General features: G+C 36.7%; 1 protein-coding gene across 10 annotated transcripts in view; it reads right to left on the reverse strand.

Annotated features, from left to right (window-relative positions):
- The window catches only part of CACNA2D3 (calcium voltage-gated channel auxiliary subunit alpha2delta 3), a 493,098-nt gene that overhangs the window by 309,280 nt on the left and 163,814 nt on the right, over positions 1-20,004 (reverse strand). For 9 of the 10 annotated variants that reach the window (XR_005822833.1, XM_040568227.1, XM_040568219.1 and 6 more), the window contains one exon: positions 16,229-16,288. The exons of the other annotated variant lie outside the window; for it this stretch is intronic. Coding sequence is in view for 8 of the 9 variants with exons in the window: in XM_040568227.1 (XP_040424161.1) it covers positions 16,229-16,288 (60 nt within the window). In the remaining variant the exon portion in view is untranslated. The remainder of the gene's footprint in view (positions 1-16,228; positions 16,289-20,004) is intronic. 10 annotated transcript variants of the gene reach the window in all.

Consider the following 20,004-nt stretch of genomic DNA (forward strand, 5'->3'; position numbering starts at 1 on the left):
ATTGACTAATAGTGATCTGTTCTTTCTGTATGCATGTATCCAGTTAGCACCTTCAACTATAAAGAATATTAACACAGAACTTTCACACATCGAATATATGTTTGGTGACATTTTCCAAAATTAACTTAATATTTTTTCATGAATGGCATATTTTTACTGTGAAAATATTGGAAAAATTTCCCCAATTGGGAATTTTGGAAATTCTTCATGAGACAGTGACACTGTGTTTGCAGGAACAGGTTTCCTGAGTTCTTCACCTCTGCTGGAGCAACATCACTTTGCTTGCTGAGGAAAAGGTACAGTATTATACAGTATTAGGGAGACTTCATGAGCTCTTGATCCAGGTTCAGTTTTAATTACATATTATTAATCATTTTGCAGTTGGAAAAAATCTTAACAGAGTCTGTGTGTAACTAATTAGGAAGGAACTTATGCTTTTTAAATTAAAGAAATGTGCAGAGGTTGCTTTTGGGATATGGGACTGAGCTAAGAAGACATAACACTAGAGCAGAAATTTTACTTCACAGTACAGCAATTGTTCCACTTGAACAGCAAACAAACAGGAAAATAAATTGTGCATTTATATTCCAAAATGAATGGTAGATACTACAGACATTCCTGATTTTTCAAATATCACCACTGAAAAGGCCATTTGAGTAACCTAATCTGCTTTGTATTTGCAGTGCCTACCTTTTTGAAGCTGTTCTCTGATAGTAAAATTAAATTCTCTAATAATCACTGCACAACACAACCACACAATCATGAGTACTTTTTAATGGATATTACTGTTTACAACTAGGATGACAATGAAAGCAAATGTTGCAAGTACTGTTACCATCAGCAGTTCAGAACAGCATGTCAGGAAGATCTCAATTACAATCAATGTCATACAAAATTCCATTAACTATTTATAATTAACTTATAGTTAACAGAATTCAAGTGTTCAATGTTAATGCAGATATAAATAACAACAATGTAAGATATTAAAAAAGGATGCAACACAGAATAAAATATAAAAATCTGTATGTGGTGGTAATTTCTTGTTTTAAAGTTCAATTTGTGAAACTACCTAGAGACCTCAGAGGTGAATCTTCTTATTTTCACTTTTAAAACTGAAATGCACAATTACTACAGAATTTTAGTAAGGACCTTGATTCTGCCAAATACTGAATTTTACCAAGTTCAAACAGCTTCCCCCACCCCTACTCCTATCCTCATCCCCCACCCCCCCCCCCAAAAAAAACAACAACAAAAAAAAACTTTTGGTTAAGAAAGCTATCTGGGTTATTATGGTTGATAATGTGAAAGCCTAAACATTAATCCCTGGAAAATAAGGAAATAATTCTGAAAAAGGTATGGAGGGCGCAACCCTTATCCCATATTCTATCATTTCAGTAACAGAGTCCAAAACTGTACACTTTAGGTACATCCCAACTCTCAGTAAATAAAGTTTTACATATAGACAATTGTGAAGCCTTAGTCAGTACATTATCTGTTTCTAACATACATCACCAATTTTACACCATTATGTTCTAGCTATTAAGCTTCCTGTATTTGTCCCTTGAGTATTCAGAAGACAACAGTTGTATGCCTTTTTGAAACGCCGGCAAAACTCAAAGTTTAAATTTGCACTGTATGTTTTCCCATGCGTGGCAGCTATACATGCTACATAGATCATCCGTCCTTCCCTGTGAACTTCTGGTTAGGATGGGTAGTACATCCAAGAGTTAAGGGGCAATTGAATTGCACTCTTTGTGTCAGTAAAGAGCATGTAGGGACTGGAGTCATGGAACGGGGCTCCAATGTGCTCACTGCTATTGTAAATGCACACAGGAACACACGCATGCATGCAAAGTGATCCCTGCTGTGGAGTTTTCAATCTAAACAAGAGGCAAGAGATTTACACGGATGGACAGGAGGCCGAGAGATTTACACAGATGGACAGGAGACATCAATAAATAATTATGTAATACCTAGCACAAAGATAAGTACCACTGACACCACCAACCAGCTTATTTGCCATCAGTGATTTGGGGGATGGGGAGTAGGGGAAAGAGCAGCAGAGGATCATTATGGTGAAAAAGCACAATCAAAACAAAAAAGCAGTTAAAGTCAAACACCGAAAATGTAAGAACAGCCAATTCCCATCTGTATTTGCCCATGAAACCTAAAAACAATGTCTGCACCAGACGCATTGTGTCTTTTGCCAACTCCTCGTGATGGAGGAACTGACTGTCTGCAGAGACGTGTACGATAGCTGCCCTGATGTGTGAATGAGCACTTTTGTTGAAGACACAGAGAGATGTTTTTAGTTACTGTAAGGCAGTTCAATTGGTAAAACGTTACTAAACCAATCGTATATCAATATACATTTCTAGTATCAAGGCTGTTACAGTTCAGCATGTAGGGTAACAATAATGGAAAACAGAACTTGCCATTATGTATCATTAAAGTATAATCAATTACAGGAATCTGTTAATGCTTTCCTTCAGAGAATCAATCATGAGGAAACACAATCTACTTAAATGTGCAGATAACAAACGGAAATGATTTTTAAAACAATGTGATTGGGTTGAAAACATTTTTAAAGATAAACTCTAACAGATTTCCTGACCTCATTTTATTAATGCAAAAGTCGAAATAGACAAAAATGTTTCTTTTTATACTCCAAGAATGGAATACAAAAGTTCCTATTAAATTTGGGCCCAGAGCCCACATTTTCCAGCCAACATCCAAGATTGCATTTGCTCTGTTCATCATTATATATTTGTGTGTATATAAAATGATGTCACTGCTTATGGCACTATAAAGTCCAATTCAATGAAAACCACAGGTTTCATACTGTCCTTCTGGAGCTCACTTGCACTCAGGATGAGGTGCCCCACTCATTGAATTTGCAAGGGAACACCAGGGCTGATCTGGAAAACAGAGGTGAGCACCCAGGGTGAGGAGTCAGGCAGGCACAGGGAAAGCTAATGACAGCATCAAACAGCCATAAAGGAGGATTTGCACTGCAGAAATGCTTGGTCAGTCAAAAGTAGAACTGCACTTCAGTTTGAAGAGACAGGATAAGACAACAAATGAAAGAAATCGTATCCCATAAATTGTCTCATTGACTCTCTATCCATATCAACCCTGCCACACCAGAGTCACTTGTGGCTTACACAAGTACCATGGGTGTGATTCACCAGTGCAAGACGAAACCCAATCAGCTGAAGTGCTTTGGACTTGACAACATTCCCCTTTTTCAGTTTTGTCTTCTCACACACAAAGGGAAAACGATAAGATGAGATTAAAACTTGTGTTGGGATAGGATGGGGCAAAGGAACAACTCTCAAAGCATTGAAAAAAATCACCAACAGATGGAAAAAGACTGGCAAAGGCTGCAGAGCTTTTGCTCTATCCAGTCCCAAGTACTACAGGAAATACTACCTTTGGATTAAAGTGAACAAAAGCAATGTGTAAAATCTGCATTACCAGCTTTCCATGCAGATTGCAAGGGGTCTTCATTCAGATCTGCTGACTCCACCACGCATTGTTCACTGCCTTCTCTCAGCAGAATCTCTCTCATTACTGCTTCGTTTCCACATAAGCCTTGAAATTCCTGCTTAAGAGGCACTGCCCATATGTAGAAAGGTCAAGGACTGACACATTACTTAGAGGAAACACACAGCAAGCTATTTACCAGCAAACCAAGAGGAATTTAAGAAAAATATAGAGAATAAACTGTAGATGCTAATTGGGCTCATATATTGTGGAATTTGGCATAAAATTTGGACCAGAAACGATGAACATTTTGAGATTCAAATATTTTATAGTACATACTATAAATTTTGAGATACTGAATTGAAAATAACCTTTAAGATATTTCCCCATTCTATAGCCTGTAATAGATTCCAATGAATATAGTGCCCATAAAATTTACAGTAGATTATAGTTCTGAAGGATGGGAGGCAGTGGGGAAGGGGGGTAAACTGAGTAATTTTTCAGAACACCACCTTATATTTCCCCTCCCTACCATGCCTTTTTATCTCACTGACATTTTGCATGTCATTAAAGTATGGAAAACTGGGTCTGTCTAAGAGAACAATAATCCCTTGACCTCTATAGAGCTACTTCAATAGCTATTTACCCACATGGGAATTTCAATAAAAAAATTCGACAATTTTCAAAAGGCAACACAGGATTTACCTCTTCAGTAAGAGGTGAGCACTCAGCTTAGAACACCGCTCCCTCTAACAGTTACACTGAACTCCACGGGCCAACTAATCTGATGGTCTGCAGGAAACAAACGAATCCCCAGCTATTATGCAAATGCATGAGAAGTCATGATGTTTGTTTTGGGATAAAACTTACAGGGACCTGAAGTGGTATGAGGTCTTGTGAAAAATAGTACAGAGCTTGCTATGAAAAACATTTATGCGAGATATGATCCACCAAGAGCCAGGCACCGTGCAAAAAACAGGCAAAAACTTCCAGGGCAGCATTCTGTCCACGTTGCCAATGGCAAGGGAGCAAAGATGAGTTGTGGTAGCCCAACCTTCCAAGAGCAGATCCTAAACTGCCTGCAGAGCCTCTGCAGCTACAGAGGCACAATTTGAAATAGGAGAGGTGTGATGACTTGGGTGCCCTAGTGAGAAGAAGAGTGCAACAGAAAGTCAGGAGACCATGCAGAAGGAATACAGTTAGGAACTGTGCAAGGGTGGCAGAGTCTACCAGTTGGATGGGGAGAAAGCTTTGGAAAGCATTTGCACTCTCCAAGACCTACACAGTCTTTCACAATCTCAGGTGACCTGCTTCCAGACCTCCTTACCTTTTCATAACCCTATAAACCCACTCAGAGATCACAAACCCACCAGAAGCTCCCACAAGGCCTACAAATTGTGCCAGACCTCTTCACCTCACTGCCAACCAGTTGGTGTGTCAGTCCTATACCCAAAAATTCTACTGATCCTTCCAACTAACACCTCTTTCTCACACCCCAGCTTGAACGTTCTTGAATGCAAAATTCAGTTTTACATATGATGCTGAAAGCTCTTGAGCTGACTTTGTCAGCAAGAACTTCACACAGTCACAGAATAGCCACTAAAATTTTCAATAGTATCTTTGATAGGAACATTTTGGATCTATAGCAATATTTCTCTGAACGCATGCTCATCATTTCCAAAAGCTAACTGAACCCAGAGTAAGATCTCAAGTCCTTTTTATTTACTAGCTAAATTGGATAAAGTCTGAAAGCTTTAGCTATATAGTTGTTAGTTTAGATCTGAAACACATGAAATGTAGTATTCAATCAAACTACAGGGTTTTGTTTGTTTGTTTTTAATGAACAGCAAATAAAACACTCATTGAAACTTGGCCTATTATTTTTCAAGGAATATACAATCAGGTTTTTCATGCTTTCCCCCCATGCAAGTATATATCCTATTATTTCATCTGTTTTTGCTGTTGATGATGTGGTTTGTTTGTTTTTGTTTGTTTGTTTTTTAAACAGGACATCTACAAAATGAGCAACAAAACTAGTGATAAAGATTTGCACATCAGACAGTATACATAACGTTGAAATGAAAAGCTTTGAACAAAATAATTAAAACAAATACTAATCTACTATCCATTTATATGCCTAATTATTTAATACTACTGGCATGGTCAAAACTGCACTAGAATGTAAAGCACAGATTAGGAGACTGCACTTCAAAGTTTTACATATTAGCAGAGAATTATCATATTTTGAATTTTTCATTTTTATATTAAAAAGACCTGACAGCCCTTAATTGTGACCCTTGACATTGCTCTACCTATTCTGTTTTGTGCTATTACTCATTATTCATGCAAAGCTAATCATTTTTTACTTTTGCAAATAATTTTCACAAAATCTGAGTTTAAAAGTCATCAGTGACTACTTCACAAGCAGGAGCTTTCAACCAACCATTAAACAAATATGCGAGAGTATTTTTATGATAAAAAAATAATAGCTCACTGAATTCAGACAAATCCCATGTATTATGAATTGACCAACCACATGATCAATGAAATGATGCATGAAAATAGAGGTAGAGGCAAAATAACCTACTTGAACCCAGAAAATTTTCAGACAATAATCATTACCAGCTTTAATTAACTTCAACACAAAAGCAGGGGCTCCTTCTGTTTCAAGTTAATGAAGCTCAACACACAGACACGACAATTATAGACAAAGCACAAGTCTAAAGCAAGTTGTATCTTAAGATTGAAATAATGAGCTTGGTATTTTAATTTTGTAGTCAGCAATTAAGGGAGATCCAGAAACAAAGAAACAATATATGCAATTGAAATGTTAAGGCACAAACGTAGCCAGTTTCCTCTCAATATCTTTCTTATAAGCCAAAAGCAAGAAAATACTGCCCCCCCCCACCCCGCCCCCCAAATAAGCAGTATCTATAATAGCCTGGAAATATTTCTGCTATGATCTTCTAAGATTTACTCACTTTCATACAATACAAGCCAGAAATGTGACCTCACCTACAGCTATGAACTGCTTAGTGACTTGCTTTTCTCATATATATTCATTATATTTTTATCTATAATACTGTTATTTCCATTGAAAATGATGGTTGTGTAGCGAAAAAGCTGTTATCCCCCCCAAAAAAAAAACCAACTAGATTAATTCCACCCTTTTCAATAATTTGCCTATTCCTAAATACCATGTTAGAAGAACGTATGACCTTTAACTTAATCTCATCACCAAAAAAAAAAAAAAGGCAAAAAAAGAAAAGATGGTCTGCCATTTATTTCTCTCATTTATAGTTTATTAAACCTAAAGATAATAGGAAAAAGGTGGAAAATAGCAGAGTATGTCTGGGCTGTAGTATCAGATATCACTGCTTATTACTGGCTATCTGCCTGGTAATCATAAATCCATAGGGTAATATTCTAAAATCTTTTGCTTTTCAGGTAGGTGTGAGCCAAAAAGAAAAAAAAAAAGTTTAATTTTCTATGAAGAGCAGAAAACAGCAAGCACAGCACAATTGAGTAGCAGGATGCATAAATATTCGTGATTACAAACCCTTTCACATAAAGCAAACAGGAAGAGTTTGAAGCTAAGAGTATGTACATCATGCAAAAGGTATCTCTGTCCCAGAAGATAGATATTGCATAGTCTATGAATGAACTGCTCCAATAAATTATATTATTCCTCAGAGGGGAAAGGAGAGCAATGTTATAAACAGTGACTTCAGAAAAGTGAGAACAATAGGGCATTGAATTTTGCAAGAGTGAATTGAGGATCTTTTTTTCCTGGAGGAGAGCTCAGTATCACTGCCCAATGAGCCTTATAAATAAAAACATTAACTCCAGCACTGCCTGCTCCTCTAAGCACCTTAGCATCTCGCCCTTTCAACATATCAGAATCAAAACGTACGTGCAAAATAATACAGGACGTACAGAATTAAGCATGTTTCAAATATATTTTTTAAAATATGCTTTCCAGACAGCTCAGAAAGGATGCAGTTCTGCCAAAGCACATATCACACACACAGCTTTGTTGATGATAGATTGTGCCGTGCATCTTCTATATAGAAGTCTCAACAAATCAAAAAAAAAAAAAAACCACACTCTGTACATCACCTCCTCCTTGTATTGCCTGATACAAACTGAATAGCCATAGGTAAAGGAAAGCTAAGCCAGAGCAGCGTTTCTGAACCTTGACAGGATCAAAATCCCCAGAACCGCGACCCAAGTAGCAGCAGGAGCCCAGCAGCACCCCAGGCTGCCCTCAGGAAGATGCCCCGCACTGAGGGCAGGCCTGCCGGCCAGCCCAAGGGCACAAGGTTCACAGATCACATTGAGGAGCAGCTGACGCTTTCTGCAGGAAAAAGTTAAAAGCTAGTTATAAAGCTTTTTCAGGTGACAAGCTCTCTTTTTTCCTAAGGGAAAGATGCTCACTAATTCAATCCAGTTTCCAGGGTGCAAGTCCTGACAACTAATTCAAACAACTGCTCACTGAAAAGATATTCTGATTCCAAATTTCTGCTTGCTATCACCTCTATGCCAGACGCTAAGTATTGGCGAGCCTAATTTCATCTCACATGGTCATTTCTCCTTTCCTCTGGCTCTTTATTTGCTTTCCTGATTTGTCAGAATTGGAAATTGATAGTCCCATAAACTAGAGAGTCGTTTTTAAACACACGAGCTCTGTCTGCTCCAACAATGATAACAAGTTTCTCAGAGGTTTATGGCAATCTCAAGGAGCATATGTTTTTCAAGAACATTGGGATATTTTCCCTTATTGCTATGCAACATTCCTCCTTTACTTCCTATGCATACTCATTCTGCCAAAGTTCTCTGAAACCCATTTTTTATGCGCATTTGAACCTTACCCACTCACTCTGAGGGTTTCTTTTGTTTTATAATGAAGCTTATGTCAGACAGCTTATTACTGTTTATATAATTGCCTAGCCTGACACCGAAGAGCATGGAAAAAAGTTTTGTTTAAAAAAAAATGCTGAAAATGGTTTCTCCATTTTAGCCTCACTGTAAGCTAAGGTAATGGCTTTTGAGAGGCTTACAAAAGATTACTGTCAGTACTCTTAAACCACAAAGCAATTAACACTTCACAGCTTTGCCTTTATACGTTACTTGTTTCTCCTTTTACAACCTTCTTTCTGGCACTTTACAGTCTTGTGACACTTACCTCTTCTACCCCACTGATGCTGCTTTCTTCTGCACCCTCCCCAGTCTTCCTCTCCCAAGCCACGCTTTCCTCTTGCTTCCCTTCAGCTTTCTGCTCCTTCTCCCATGGCCCACCCAGAGCCACGGAGCTGGGGTCGGACAGGTGCTCTGTTTCCCAAATGGCAGCCTGCCTTGAAATGCAGGGACAGTCGCTGCCTTCTCAGCTGCAAGCTGTGGCCTGCACAGATCCCATGCTATTTTCACCCAATGGAAAGGCAATCACACTGGCAGAAGCTGTTCTGGTTTGAGTATTTGGGGAAGGAACGTTGGGTGTGTTGAAAGAGGAAACTTTTTGAGGTCACAAGCAAAGATCTTGCGGGCTTCCTCCCAGCTTGATACGACAAGATTCAACCCGATTTTAAGGCTGATATCACCATGTTAAAACTGCAGCATAAAGTATTGTCTTTGATTTTCTGCTAAAAGTTCATTTGCTGTCTTTTTTTTTTTTTTTTTTTCTTTTCTCACTCCTTGAAAGTGAACATATCTGTTTAATTTGACTGACTGTTTCTGGTACCTCGTTATCCTTTCACATGTACAATACTGACTTATTGCTGTATTGGAATAAGAGAATTGCCTTGCAAAAAAACATAAAAGAGCATTCAGTGCTGCAAACACTGAGTTTATCACCATTCTAGTGAAAACTTCTGTTTTGCTTCTAACCTCAACCTGTGAATTTATGTGAATATGCAAGAATTTCAGCTTTTATTTCTCTTAAACATGTCTCTAATTCTTATAGATGCTTACAAAAAGCATAAAAAAGCAACCTGGAAACACTTAACGATTTAAGCATGGGAAAGGAAGATCTGTATATATGCATTATATGTGTGTGATACTTTCTGTTCGATCTTGTTATTGCTGTTAGTCCTGATGTGTGATTCTTCCTGGTTTTGGAAAATAAATTTCTCTTTTGCAGAATTGCACCAGAGGGGAAAAGACTTATGCTGCAGCACAGATCCATGTCCTGAACCAAGCAGAAGAGAGACTCAGACGAGGACCTCAGAGCCAAAGCAACAGCCCCATCCATCAGTTTTTTTCTTAGCAGAGTGTCTCACAATCTTCTGTTGCAATTGTTTCACGTCATATATATAATTTAATGTTCACTGGAGAAGCAGCTTGAACAGGCCCCATAACCTCACTGAGTGCCCCACCTATGTGACTACAAGCTGTCCTGAAGTGGAGGTTTCTGTTGCTCAGAAAAAGCTTTGGGACAGCTCAGTGTTTAAGCGGAGAAGTTGAAATTTTGAAAATGCTCTGGGGATGAGAAAGCTATTTCCTTCTCATTTCTGGTAGCAAGCAAACATAGTAAAGGGACAAATAAATACAAAAGGAACAATGTCAGGGAGACTAAAGGAACTGCTCAGTCATACTACTCTTTGGGAATTCTATGGTTCAGCTTTCTGTAATAATGTAAAGCAGACATCACCAGGCAAGAGTACTACATTTGTATTTAATGAGTGAGATTGAACTGGTGTAACTTTCCTCAGGAGGTTACTTTCTGTGCATCAATTCTAGAGAATCTTTCACAGAATCACAGAATCATCTAGGTTGGAAGAGACCTCCAAGATCACCGAGTCCAACCTCTGACCTAACAAGTCCTCCACTAAACCATATCATTATCTTTAACCAGTAACATCCAAAATTCACCAATATCTTCATAGCTTCATAGGCATTTAGCTTTTCTTCTTTTCGCTTCCCAACTTTAAGAAGTAAAGAGAAAAGAGCAGACAAGCTGAAGTGCTCTCCACTGAAACAGCTCGTCCTTACAGCTGAGGATCTGCAAGACAGTTTGTGGCACTTCCACTATTAGAGCAGTTGAGAAGTCCTTGCTTTCAGCTCGCAGAAATCAACATGAGTAAAACTAAACTAAGAAACTAAGAACAGCAAAAAACTTTGTTGTTGTTGTTTTCCTTTCAGAAAGAAGTATAGAAGCGTTTTCTGGAAAAAAAAATATTACTTAAAGGAAACACTAAAACCAAATAAGGACACTAAACAATGATTTTTATTATTTAACAGCATCCTCTTATGCCTTGTAGTTCACTGACACTAGATGCTCATACTTTTATTCCGCTTTTCCTGTATTTTAAGCCTTCAAACTGCAGCATTATTCTTAAGAGTTCAGGGCTTTGCTGTTTTTTAACCACATTCTGAACTCTGCGTTTACTGTCTTTCCTTGATCTCCCTTGTCTTTTGATCAGTACAGAAAACTTTGAACTATTCATGAAACACAATAACAACAAAACTTCTGCAGGTCTTGGCAGCATCTCTGCATCATAGCTGTATCCAAATTATGCCTTCAGCTAGACGTGTATAACCTTACAGAAGAACAAGTCACATAATCACAAGTGTTAGAGGAACACAAAGATGAACCCCTGGAGAGTAGGTCCTGTGTGATGCATCTTGGGTCTGAAGAGCTCCAGAGGCAGATTTTACAGCTGAACCAACTGTAACGTTTCCAGGCATTAGAGCTACCCCTGCAAGAGTTCCTCAGGAGCATGAAAAGTTAACCCTTTAAACTGGTGTTAGTTAAGGATCTCTTCTTCACACCTTGTTATGAGCTACAGTTACGCTATCCACGCCCCATAACAATATAGCTGAGAACAATGTAGTCTGCAAAGCATTAAAAAGGAAGCACTAGAAAAAGTTAGACTGTCAGATCTCATGTTAGGTTTCCAGGTTTGGAGATTAGAAAGATTGATTTCAGATTTAGAAAGTAAGCAGCTTAGACAAACAATCCATGAAACACATCAAACATCAGATGTTCCACTGCTATTTTAAACACACTTTTCAAAAAGTCACTTAAGTCATTGGTTTTAAGCGCATGAATCCATCGGGCTTCCCTTTCGATTGTGGATGTTCAGGACACTTCAAGAGCTGACTTCAGGCTTGTGGGCATAGTTCTAACAGCCAGAAAAGTATTAATACCACTGGAGTGTAAATCTAGTTATGTGCCTCATTCAAAATTTGTGAGATAATAAATATGCAGACTTCTTTAAAATGCTAAGATGAATATAATATATATGTTACAATAAGAATTAATAAGATTATGTAGAATAGCTGTTCTTAATTAGCTTTTGTTCTGACATTTTCCAGTATCTGATATGTAATTACTATCTATTCGATTAAAGTTTAATTAAATACCTAAGCATTTAACAATCCATCATTATAAAGTTTTGCATGGTATCATTATGTTAAATAAACATTAGGTCAGAATTAAAATAAAAAAGCAGCAATTTAAGTTATACCTTTACATCTATATTTAAGCTCTACATCAAGCAGTTGAATTTCAAAATTACTAGATGCCAGGTAGCTCCCCTTGAAATACACCAACGAGCTATCTAGTACCATTAACAGCTGCAGGATACGACCCAGCTGCTGTAGAGCTTACAATCTGAACAATTCTGTTCCCCTGCCCTCTTTTGTTATTTTTGCTTTCTCCATGAACATTTGATGTCTCGCCTTTTGTAGACTTTCAAAAATGAAATCCCCCGTCCGTTTTTTTAAGCTATTTGCTTAATCCTCCTCAAGTCTTGTGGCATAAAATCAAAATAGGTCAACCATCTTAGCATAGCAGCACTTGAACCTATCTTATATAGAACGTAAAATTACAACAATCTGAAAAGAAAACATCTAGTGTTTCAGGTGGTGTCAACTATGCACTAGCCTTGATTTTATTAAAAAGGAAAAAAAATGTATTTTTATTATTACATCACAAAAAGAAAACTCAGCTGGAATATACTGTAAGTGAACTAATGTACTTAATTAACATAGAAAATAAAAGACTACCCTGCAAGTGTGTATACTGAAACCATCCAGCAAGTGAACCAATAGTCATAACCAAACATTTTATGACTTTCTCCTGTCATTGGTGTCAGAGATATAAAAACAGACTAGGAGTCTTGTATTATAAATTTTTATTGATCCTAAATTTAGATTTATTTTTTTATAAGAAAAAGTGCAAGTTACTTTTACTGCTCCGTTGAGCATTGGTCATACTCTAGTATCAGCTCCATTGCCAAGCATCCTTCTCCTGAGGTTACTGAAAACCAGAAAATACAGTACTGTAACAGATCTTATCCTCACTATGTTCAGATACGCTCTATGCTGTCCTGAGAAATATCCCAGATACAGTCATATAAATAGTACAATATTGGAGAGGACTTTGGTGCTAGCACAGACCACATGACCGCATTTTAAGTGTGCTTTAGCACCTCAATGGTAACTGCATAACACAAGCAGCTAGGCATCGTGACAGTGTATTTTCATGCAACTAAAACTGTCCTGTTTCTAATGGTTTGAGAAAATGTGGTAGGAGGACAAAGCCTGTAAATGTGTGCAGTTGTATCAGCTGCATATACAAGTTCCTGTGTACATGACAGTTCTGGAGAAGAGTATTCCCCTTCAAAGACTCTTCCTTAGCTCTGATCACCAGCTTCACCATGGTGTTCCACTGAGTTATGAGAAGGCAGTTTACATCTTCAGCAGCGTTTACCCAAGCACAAGGCACGTAAATGATCAAGTCAATTTTCAGTTAACAATAATAATAAACAATCTGAAAATTCTTTCTAATAGATCATCCCCCCCTCAAGAAAAGGATAATATTCTCTTTCTCCCCCCATCCCAAATATTTCTCTGACATACAATATGTCAACAAAACTAAAGCGTGCTGTAGAATCAATTCAAAACTTGTAATATCCAGCACTCTTGCTGGGTCTGTGCTTGGCACTTAGCCCCCGTATGGCTTTTCTCATCATGTTAAAGCTGCAAGATTCAGGACAAATGGACCATGCTTTACTCCACTTTCCACAAAGGCAAGCACAGACACAGTGTCCTGTATGAAGCAAGAGTGATCATTTAAATCTGTAGAAATATTGTGACAAGACAACTTGGCATACCAATATAGATAGTAATATATCTTATATACCCAAATACATTATTCAACATATTTATTCCACTTAACATCTATTTGAAGAGTCTTTAGTAACACCGAATAATTTGAAACCATACCCACCAGTAAGAAAAACCCTGAACTGGGTTAAAGGTTCAAATAAGTGACTCTTTAAAGGTCATTTCCTTGTAACTTGCTATAGCTGCAGCTCTTAATTTGCATCCCTAACAGAGGAAACAAACAATTTTCCCAAACCCAGATACTGCAGGTTAATGCTTTGACATCAGCTTTCACCAGTTCATAGTTTGGTCATTACTCAAATATTCAATATATAACACTGAAGAGTTAAACATCCTACCACCTACTTTGATTTATTTCTTTCAATTCTCTGGGAGTTTTGTTTATAACTACAGGGCTGGGTTTGGTGGTGCGAATAGATTCAGCCCAGGGATAGATAGCTGAATGCTTAGATCATTATACAGTATTACAGTATATTGATTAGAATACCTGTAGAATAACTAAATACAAAACTAGTAATCTTACTGAGAAAAATAACTACAAGGGATCAGGTCTAGCCTAAGCAAATAATATAGTTTCAGCATTGCTGAAGAGAATACGAGCAGTCTAAAAAATAAATTTTTCCAGTTATTTTCTTTAAGTTGGTATTTTTTGCGGTCAATAAAAATATTAATATAATTTTATTTCTCACTTTTATCATTTTTACGTACTGACACAATATTATCTATTCTGTCCTCAAGACATAGGGGGTGATGCTGGACCAATAAAAGGTACAACTGCACTTTCTTTTTGTGTCTTCTGAATTTCCAGAATATCTGAGCACACAGAGCACAGACTGGTACTGTATCACACAACACTAATTCTAAGCATTTAATCCTGTCTTCTACACATTGGCCAAGGCAATACAAACACCAAAAAAATTCCTCTTCGATAGCAAAATTATATATACTATATTTTATATAAGCCTTCTGTCCCTCTCCACTTGAACATACACTATCAAATCATTCTGGCCATTATTTTATATTGAGCAGATGGTATTATGAGATTTTTGATAAAGAACAACAATTACCCAGCAAGGGTTGCAAAGGGGTCGGTGAAACCAAGATTAACAATTGATTAGCTTTAATGGACCGTGACAGTAATAAACAACAGAGCTCTACACAAAGATTTGATTGTCCTGTTAATGCTGCTGACACAAATGGCTTTTAACTGGCTTCCTGAAAGCGTTAATATCTTCAAAGCCTCAGCAAATGAAGGACTTTGTCAAAGTGAGAACTATCCTGCAGTGAAGAAGCACTTACTGTAGGTCTCAAAAAAAAAAAAAAAAAAAAAAATCTATAAAACGTTTCTGATTTTTTTCCAGACAATAGCTCCTATTTCTTTAAGGCAAAGTGCAAAAAATAAAATACAGCACACCTCTAAAAGGCTTGAACGTAACAGAGCTCTAAAGCATTTGAATACAGAAGTCATCATTCATTGAACACAACAATAATATGAATAATCACTTCCAATGCTCTCATTTTATCTTTACTACAACTTGCAGTGACAGACCTCAGCATCACAGCCGGCTAAATTGATTTTTTTTATCCTTAGCTCTGAAAAGTTCACTTTTTTTTTTTCTTCACAGAAAATTGGTTACTTGTATCAACTTTTCAACTTTTCATTAAAAGAAAATGGAAAATGTTTTGTGATTACTGGAAGTAACCATGGTAAATTCTGAAAACAGAACTTACAGTTCTGCGTATTCCTTAGCTGAATGTATGGGAAAGCCTGCAGGAAAAGTCTCTGTTTCCCTTAATGCTTAAGCTTAAAATTTAAATGGACACATGGCTAATATTCACAGAAAGTTTTAAAATTAATTCTAGATAGCTGAAGTCAAAGTAAACAAAACTCCCCCTAACATGGTGTTCAGGAAACCAAAGATACAGGAACTCAAAGGTAAGATGTTACACATTTAACTATTGAGTAACGCTTTCTGTCAAATTTCCCATTATTAGGCTAGATCACTTGTTTCTTTTAAATTAATCTGTTTTTTAACTACGCCCTTCATTTAAGCAAAGATTTTTCTTTGAAACGTTTTTAACTGTGAGCTGCCTCTTCCCTCCCTAGTTATTTCTAAAGGCAGTATATTCAGACAATAATGGTCTGGCTCTAAGGGCTTCTAGGTAAAAGAGAAAAGAAGAAGAGAACAGTGTCTGCTTTAGACAGATCCGAAGGCAAACCATTTGCTCAAATCAAGGTCATGCTAATCCCATCCCCATGGGTCACACCCCATCTGCAAATTCAACTCTTGTACTGAACAATTCCTTGCCAGTGCACTGTAACAATGAAACATGCTGCTAATTACTGAGTTTAAATATCTTGACCTAGGCAGACGTGCAAAGAATTTAAATGAAATCTCTAAAAGAGGAAAATCCACCTGCCAGGTCTCTCAACACACACACCCTGAATGTGTAACCTGTCAAAATACTGAGCCAGCCTTCATTAATTCCATCTTCTGTAAGTAGCATCCTTCTATTACTCACAGACTTGGCCTTCTACAGCAGTTCTTCACTTAAGCTATTGTATAAATCCATACTCTTATGACAAATATTGAAGAAATCTATTATTAGTTACCTGCAAATCAGCATCAAACTCATGTTTCAGGTAAGCATCTTCTGCAGCTTCAACAAGACGCTGGAAAAAAAAAGAAAAACATTTATTTTTTGAAATAAGAGATAGCATGTTAAATCCAGGAGTTTCTTCCAGTATTACAAAAAGAAAATAATTGTTTGAGAACTGTGTAATTCATCATCTCCACATGATATCTACTATAATATTTCATTAATTCAGAAAAAGAAATAAATAGAAATAACCTAACCACAGCTTAAAAAAAGGATCAGAGTTTTTAAATCCTCAGCATCCATGCTTGGTGGTACAAAATTTTCAGAAGACATCAACTACTAATTAATAAAGATAAATATACAGATCATTTGTTCATTTTTTTTCCCCTTGCAAGTGCTCAGCATCCTGAAGCTCCCACTCAGATACTGATTTTTAAAAAAACACAAAATCACGTAAAGAGGCTTCAACACTGGACTTTACTTTGCATATAGATTCCCTTTGCAAATCTTTCTTAAAATTAAAATGAGAAGTATTTCCTAATAATGCCCTTGACTGAAAGCAACTTAAATAAAAAGGTATTTCTAAATAATAAATCAAATATGAAAGATTAGAAAAACAGATGTGAGGTTGATTTACCTAGCAGATTTAAAGTGTTGTGCATACTACTTTAACATGGTGTATAAACACAAGAACTTGTCTGCTATTACGGAAGTAATATTTACCAAATGACAGTAATTCAGTAGTATTTTTTCCTCTTAATACTCAGAATTCTCTGTTGTGTTCCTTATTACTATTATCTGAAGGAAAAAATAAGGTTTGTACTAGGACACAGCTACTTGAAAACTAATTCACATGGGGGTTTGCTGCAGACATTCTCTTCTGAAAAGAGATAACATCCTTTCCAGGATGTTTTACATAGGGTTTGTTATAGCTCAGTATTTCAACTCTAAACACAACTCTTCCTGTGTTTTATTTAAACTAACTGGACATTCATGTATGCACAATATAAAATCAATCAGAGCATGAATTGCCACAGAATATTTTGATCCTTCCTTATTCTTTTTTTTTTTTTTTTTTTTTTTGGGTATATCGGATACTGGTATGTATATACATTTATTATTTTTTTAATCGCAAAGCAAGTGAGCTCAAGGCTCTCATTCATGACACTCAATGGACAGCTGTGCGCACTTCTGCTTCCTGTTTCAAGACTGTACACCTTTATCAAGTCTTTGGATATAGATCAAAAGGGAATCAGAATTCCTATCAATTGCTATACAATTTACTATAATGGAAACTATGAAAAATATTTCTGGTTGCCAATTCAGAACAAATGGTTCAACAAAAAACTGAGTTTAAGGCAGAGCCTCATTGGTTCCATTTGCAATCACCAGGGTCTGCAGAGCAGCAGCACACCACAGCCTTTCCTCCCACATCTGTCTCATCACATGGCTTGCAAACCCTCGGTCTTCTGCTGGGCTCCTGCAGCACCCTGCTCAGCAGCCCCCAGCAGGAAGGCTGTCCCACCTTTTCCCTCATTCCTTACTCCCATACCAGGGAAGCCAAACCAGAACTGAACTGAAAGGCGTACTGGCTCACCTTCCTGCAGGCAGATAAAAGTAAGCAAAACATCATGACAGGTTGCGTGAAGGCAAGCCATGAGAAAATATTTCAAATAAAGTGTGAAAACCTATGGAATTGTTTCAACTGCTCCTGTACTGTATGGATAGTAGCAAAAATGCACCCTGCAATTTGAAATGGAATCAAATATTAATTTAACCCACTTTTTTTTTTCCTCTCATTTAGAATCAAAAAAAGCCCAAACTATTTTGGTAGGAAAGCCTGAGAACCACGAGGATTAAACATTTGAATAATCTCTGAAGCCCATCTTTAGCGTGTTAGTGACCTGTTAATGCTGTTATACAAATATAGACATCATTCCTTAATTATGAAGAAGACATTTCATGTAATATAACTACTCTAATGCAATGCATTTCTGGAGGTGTGTACCCCTTTATATCAAAACTATAGTTGTATTACTACTCTGTGCACACGTAATACAAAAGATCATGACTGATGAGTATTTCTAAGTGAAACATTAAAAAATAAATAAATAGAGTGAGGAAAAAGAAGAGCCAAAAAAAAATCTTAATACAGAAAAGAATACATGGAAAAAAGAAACATTTTTTATTACTGTGCTGAAACACTTACTTAGTCAACAGAAGAAAAATTATGGTAGTATTTCATGAGATACCAGTACCTAGTGGGCTAGAAAAATAATTCATAGTTTCTTATATAGTTTGCATTGATCCCTATGTGTTTCAATTACATTTTTGCCTCAGTGAGGTAAATTTAAACCAAGATTTATACCTACATGTTAGAAATAGCTAGAGAAATGTAAGATGGGCAATAGTAGAAACATCTGGTAAGGACGGCAGCACTGAAGTGAAAAGTACGAATTGATATAATAATGATTTTTCATTAAAATGTCAGTTGTTGTATTTGTTCTTTCAAAAAAAAAAGTTATGTACATCTCAGCACTCTTTCAATGCAATATTATTGCAATGCAATATTATTGCAATGCAAATATAGGAAACAGAACAACAAAAAAGCAATCTACAGACACGTTTCCTTGGACAAGCAGACACAAATGCTTCATCCTTAAAAATCTAATAGGAAAAATTAAATTTAGGTACACTGAATGTAGGTAACACAAGCAGATACTACATTTTCTATGTAATAGTCCCTAACCACAAGGTTTGCTTGAACTATCTCAGCGCCATCAGAAAGGAGACTGTGAGAAATCTGGGACAGCTACAGAACAGATAAACTACTAAGAAGCTGAAGCCCACAAAATTGCACATTAGTGGATATACACAGATGATATCAGAATGAATTTTTTTTGGAGGAGGAGGGGGCTATTTTGCCTTTTTTTTTTTTTCTTCTTCTCATGCAGAAGTCCCCAAAGGGATGAAGCATGATGGAAGAAATTCCTTAAAGGTTGGGAGACAAAAACATGAAAAACACGTCATACTGCAATACTTTTTTTTTTTTTTTTTGAGGCCAACAATAACCCTTCAAAATATTTTAATGACTGAGCAGTTATCTAGCAATGATTGCTGAACACTTTGCATGATTAGTGATTCTAATCTAATAGTTTATAATTACACTTTTAATACAAATGCCAATATATTTTCAGTAGAGTAAACATGCTCTAAAATCATTGCTGTAACAAATAAATGTTCACCAAGCTGTGGTTATCCTGAAGGGAGTTGTGAGTTATCTATATATTTTACATGGAATGAATTACCAATGCTCAATGAGCTATTGTTGGAGTTAAACCTTTTAAGACTTTTTTTTAGGAGCATCTAGCTCTACATGTTTGCATGTGCATGCACACAGAAGTCCAGGGCAGCATACAATCTTCAGAGAGAGAACAATTTCCACATTCTATGGCAGTTCAGCTGAAGCTCCCCTTGTTAAGGAACCAATCCTTGTAATTTTTCAAATATGCATAAATTTGAGAAAGATTAACTGACTTAGATAGCATACCAAAATGCAGCATGCATACAAACAGGGCATGAACCAGGGAAAGGAACAAATCTCACACCCTCAAAAGAAATACCCAAACAGTCACCAAAATAAAAAGCCAATGTTGGATATTTTTAGTAGTATCACAGTTAATGTAGAGAAGGCTGAGAGAAGAAATATTTTTTTCTTCTCAATAACATGAAAAAAAAAAAATCCATCAAGCCATTTAAGATTAATTTTTTGACAAATATCTTAAATTC

Source organism: Cygnus olor, chromosome 10 (genome assembly GCF_009769625.2).
Source record: "Cygnus olor isolate bCygOlo1 chromosome 10, bCygOlo1.pri.v2, whole genome shotgun sequence".
Classification (NCBI taxonomy): Eukaryota; Metazoa; Chordata; class Aves; order Anseriformes; family Anatidae; genus Cygnus; species Cygnus olor.